Consider the following 5,000-nt stretch of genomic DNA (forward strand, 5'->3'; position numbering starts at 1 on the left):
GTCATGGCTTGTTCTTGCCTGTGCTCTACTGTTCTTACAGAAACAAAAGCATTGCTGGCCCACTCCTACCTTTTGAAGTTTTGCCAGGGTTTTGAACAGTTGTATGGCAAACACAGAGTAACTCCAAACATGCATCTGCATACCCATCTTGTTGAGTGTATCTTGGATTATGGACCTGTGTATTCATTTTGGCTGTTCAGCTTTGAGCGCTATAATGGAATTCTTGGCAAGTACGGAACCAATCAACGTGCTGTTGAGATACAGTTAATGCGCAAGTTCTTATCAAGTCAGTTTATGAAGGATCTGCCTTTGCCTGTTGAGTTCCAAGATATATTTAAACCTCTGCTTAACAGACTGTACTTGAGCGCTATAATGGAATTCTTGGCGAGTACGGAACCAATCAACGTGCTGTTGAGATACAGTTAATGCGCAAGTTCTTATCAAGTCAGTTTATGAAGGATCTGCCTTTGCCTGTTGAGTTCCAAGATATATTTAAACCTCTGCTTAACAGAATGTATTCAAAACAATCAGGAAGTCTTCAAGAACAGTGTCTAACTGAGAAGGACCAGGTGTCTGGAGAAATTATCCAAGCTTATGTGCTGTCCACTGGTCATGTGCAAACTGGTGGCAAATTTGAGAGCAGTTTCTATTTGTACACATGCTGTGGACCATACTCAAGAGACACTATAGATGTAGATGTTCTTCCCCATCTAAAGAAATCCTATGCTACGTTTTTGGATGGGCTGGATGAAACCTCTGTTACGACTCACTTTGAATGTTATGCTTGTTGTAAATTCAATGGTGATCTCTTTGGCTCCATTAAATCAAGAGGAGATAGATCAGCATTTGTGTTGGCAAGGTGGTGTAAGCTTGGAGGCACAATTGACACCTCTGGAGCTGATTTGAGACCAGGTGTTATTGATTATTTTATGAAACAAAATGTACAAGTAAATGGACATTATGTGACCTCTGTTTTGGCTTCTGTACGTTGGTTTCAAGCTCACCCATCAAGATACTCCTTAGGTGCTCCTGTCGAGGTCTTGTGCAAAGATCTCTTTGAACCTGAAGGTGAATCAACATTTATTCCAATTCAGAGAATCAGTGGAAAGTTTATACCAGCAATTGACATTCTCCAAGATGAACATTTCCTTGAGGTCTGTCCTCTTACACGCAAATTGCAGTGTTAGCTTTAGTGCTTATTAGATTGATACCATTCATAGTTTATTTTATGTTCAAGTTTTATATCTTGATAGATATAGACCATTGCAGTTCTTTTTTCATCATCATACCTTTATTGACTTTTACTTTTTTTAATTTGTTTACGGTGGCTGGTGAAGGCCAAGGCATCAAATTGAAGTTGCTTTTAACTTCCGATAAGTCCTGGAAATGTTAAAAAAAATTAAATGAATATTTGAACATCAACAAAAATAAGCCCACCAAAAAGTCACGTTAGGAAAATGTTGGCCCAGTGCTTATTATCAGAATTTAGGTTTCTCAGGCCCTCAATGGTTACATTACGCAGCCAGTATAAAATTGTCATTTTTTCTTATTAATTACTTGCGCTTTTGTTGGAAACTTAATTTTGTTTTTATTTGCAACCTGTTACAGTGGAACCTTGATTTAAAAAACCTGTATATAAAGAAGTCCTCAGTTTAGCGAATGATGCAATGCATTTTTCACCCTAGTAAAAGTAAAATATATATAAAAAACTTGATATAATAAAACCTCATAATATTGTGAACATATTTTGTGAGACCCATGGCCCTTCCTTTTATTATAAGGGTTCCACTGTATGGCATGGACATTAGCAAGATTTCTTAGGGATTTTCTATATAAAACCATTAAAATGACTGGCAAGCAACTAGTACTTTTTTGTACATTTCATTTATATTAATACCATTGAAGTATCAAATTCCTCCATCCTAGATCACCCCTTCCCTTTTTACTGTGCGCACCTTGTTAGACCCAAACAGACAATTGTTTTTTTTTTTTTTTTTTTTTTTTTGGGGGGGGGGAATATTTGCTATTCCTCCCAGCCTTCTTTTCTCCAAGGTCCACTTAGTAGTGATTTCCTTCAGCTGAAAAAAAAAGTTTGTTATCATTGTTATTATTGCGTAGTCCAAAAAAGTCTGGTGACGAAAATCTTGAAGTTAACTACTCGCTGGTCAGCGGGCGTTTTGGCGCCTTAAAACAGAATCTGATGTTACGAGCTAGGCAAGGGCAAGATTATAGTAATTTTCAACATTTTTTATCGTGTTCATGGGTAGGATAAGCCGTGAAAACACAAAGGAGGAGATAAGACGAATGAAAAGAGGAAGGAAAAAACGGAAACGACTACAGAGAAACCTTAACAAAGAGAAGACACTTGCGTCTGAATTAAAGATCGAGAAAATATTATGATACATATGTGTATATATATATATATAGTTTAGTTTGAGCACTCTGGCATGGCTTAGATGATACCACACGTGTGAGATCACTTGGGGTGGCTATATAGCCTTACCTCCATCCTAGCATCAGCACTGCACTGATGAGGCCCAGAAGGCCGAAACAGTACTGAAAGCTTCTCGGCCTCTTGGGTAAGGTTAAAAGGCTTATGAAAAGTTTATTTTCCTTGCTTTTGCAGCAATTGGTCAACATGGACAGCCAGGAAAGTGAAAATATCAGCCAGTTTACTACAGATAACTCGACAGCGAATCCAGGAGACGTCGTAGACGCAAGCGTGGTAGAAGGTTCACAGTCCTGGGGCGCAGACGTGGAAATCGAAATCCCTGAGTTACTAAAAAATCTGGAAAATAAGGGTGTGAAATTTCAGGCCGTGCCTTTTTTGAATGCTCCCAGTCAAAGTAGAATCACGAAGGATCGCTCTATTTATTTTAGCGTTGATACAACCGTCACATCGCAAATAATTCTCGAAGCTTTTGACGCGGCAGAAATCGATATTGACGCTATCACCGGAATCCAGAGAAAGGCGTCCAATAGATCTTGGATCGTGACTTTTAAGAGCCGTGCAGCTAAAGAAGCCGCTCTTGAAACACCTTTCGTCGTGATTGCCGGTCTCAAAGTGTTCCTGGGCGACTGCGAAAATCGTTTGGTCCTCGTCAAGATCCATGAAGCCCCCGCTGAACTACCCGACACTGCCGTGATTGGCCGACTCAGCCACTACGGTCGTGTCCTTTCATTTCGGCGCGACAAAATTGCACAACATATCGAGAATGGAGTAAGAACGGCTCGAATGGCGCTACATCGAACTATCCCTGCCAACATCAACATAGCTGGTGAACCTATCAAAATATGGTACCCAAATCAGCCAAAAGCTTGCCGGAATTGTGGAGCTACTGACCACATGGCCAAAGACTGCTCCGCAGTCCGTTGTTTTAATTGTGAATGCCCTGGGCATCGAGCTCAAGAATGTAAAGACTCGCCAAGATGTTCCGTTTGTTTAGCGGACAACCATTCCATGCCTCAATGCCCCTTCCTGCTCTTCAGCGCGAACGTCGATAGTGAGCCAACGCCACCTAAAACTGAAAAGGAAAAGGAACAAGAGCGAGCCCAGCGCGCCAAGGAAAGAGAAGAAAGGCAGAAAAGACTACAACAACAGAGAGAACAACAGCGACAACAAGAAGAACAACAGAAATTACTAGAAAAGCAGGAACAGCAAGAACAACAGAAACAACAAGATCAAGAGAAACAACGAGAACAACAACGCGACGAAGGTAGAAGAGAACGACCAAGAGAACGAAGAGACGAGCGAGGGAGGGACGATCGAGAAGAACGAAGAGATGACCGGAGAGACGGCAGAAGAGAGAGAGATAGAAGCGATCGAGATTATTATCGCGGCCACGATGGCCGCGATAGATCTTCCCGCCGTGACTACTCTGGCTCCGAAACTGATGATGATGGATGGGAGAGAGTTAAACCTAGGAGAAGGCGGTACAGATATTAATTTTTTATTTATATTCAATGAGTAAGCTTAAAATAATTTCTCTAAATGTGCGAGGACTCGGGTCCTCCAGTAAAAGTCGAAAAATTATTCAAGAATTAAATTATTCAAACTGTGACATAATCCTTTTACAAGAAACACATGTCTCATGCAAAAAACAAGCGGAGGAATTCGAAATACTCTGGCGCGGCAAATGTCTGTGGTCCTTCGGGACTAGCAGGTCTGCCGGTGTTGCCATCCTCTTTTCTCTAAACTTTCCAGGCAAAATTATCCGTTTTTTGACCGATTCCGAAGGAAGAATATTGAGCTTACTCATTGACTACTATAATTCTAAACTAAATTTAGTGAACATTTACTCTCCCAATACTATTTCGGATCGTAAAAGTTTTTTCTCTTGTCTGCACAATTACTTTCTCCCCCAAGGGGACCTAGTGATCGGGGGAGACTTTAATTGTGTGGACAATGTCCTAGATAAATTAAATTGTTCCGCCATCCTATTGTCTGATCAAAAACTTCTCCGATCCCTTTGTGCTGACTTCTCACTTACAGACATTTGGCGCAAAAACAACCCGCGCAAAGTAACTTTCACCTGGTCTAATAAAGACCATACCCAGGCATCTAGAATTGACCGCTTTCTCGTCGCTAAAGGCTTAACCCTAATAACGAAATGTAATATTCTTCCATGCGTATACGACCTATCCAATCATGACTTTGTAAAAATTGAACTAACGACTAACCCTTCTAATCACGGTCCTGGAATTTGGAAGTTCAACAGCTCTTTACTCTCAGATGTAGAATTTAAAAACATTATGTCAAAATCGATTAACAACTTTAAGCTTAAAATCCCCGAATTCGCCTCCCTTCGCGAATGGTGGGATGCTCTAAAAATTGAAATCCGCAAAACAAGTATTTCATACTGTATCCGTAAACAGAGAACAGCAAATGCCAAAAGAATCCTAATTACTAAGCAATTAACCCATGCTAAAAACGCTTTACATTCTAATCGCTTAAATAACCCAGGTGTAATTAGCGATTTGGAAAGCCAATTGTCCTCTCT

At 40.5% G+C, this 5,000-nt stretch overlaps 3 protein-coding genes across 3 annotated transcripts in view; 2 read left to right on the plus strand and 1 right to left on the minus strand.

The window, feature by feature from the left end:
• The window catches only part of LOC131775755 (uncharacterized), a 1,981-nt gene extending 697 nt beyond the window's left edge, over positions 1–1,284 (plus strand). Inside the window, exons 1-2 of the mRNA XM_066169322.1 lie at positions 1–315; positions 459–1,284. The exon at positions 1–315 is cut by the window's left edge and continues 697 nt beyond it. Coding sequence (XP_066025419.1) covers positions 1–315; positions 459–1,187 — 1,044 coding nt within the window. The 3' untranslated portion in view covers positions 1,188–1,284. The remainder of the gene's footprint in view (positions 316–458) is intronic.
• The window catches only part of LOC131774377 (uncharacterized), a 262,621-nt gene that overhangs the window by 10,986 nt on the left and 246,635 nt on the right, over positions 1–5,000 (minus strand). The gene's annotated exons all lie outside the window — the stretch shown is intronic.
• Positions 3,086–4,147, plus strand: LOC131785387 (uncharacterized). Its single transcript, XM_059102271.2, has one exon. The coding sequence runs from the start codon at positions 3,236–3,238 to the stop codon at positions 3,944–3,946; it is 711 nt and encodes a 236-aa protein (XP_058958254.2). The 5' UTR covers positions 3,086–3,235; the 3' UTR covers positions 3,947–4,147.

Source organism: Pocillopora verrucosa, chromosome 7, assembly GCF_036669915.1.
Source record: "Pocillopora verrucosa isolate sample1 chromosome 7, ASM3666991v2, whole genome shotgun sequence".
Taxonomy (NCBI): Eukaryota; Metazoa; Cnidaria; class Anthozoa; order Scleractinia; family Pocilloporidae; genus Pocillopora; species Pocillopora verrucosa.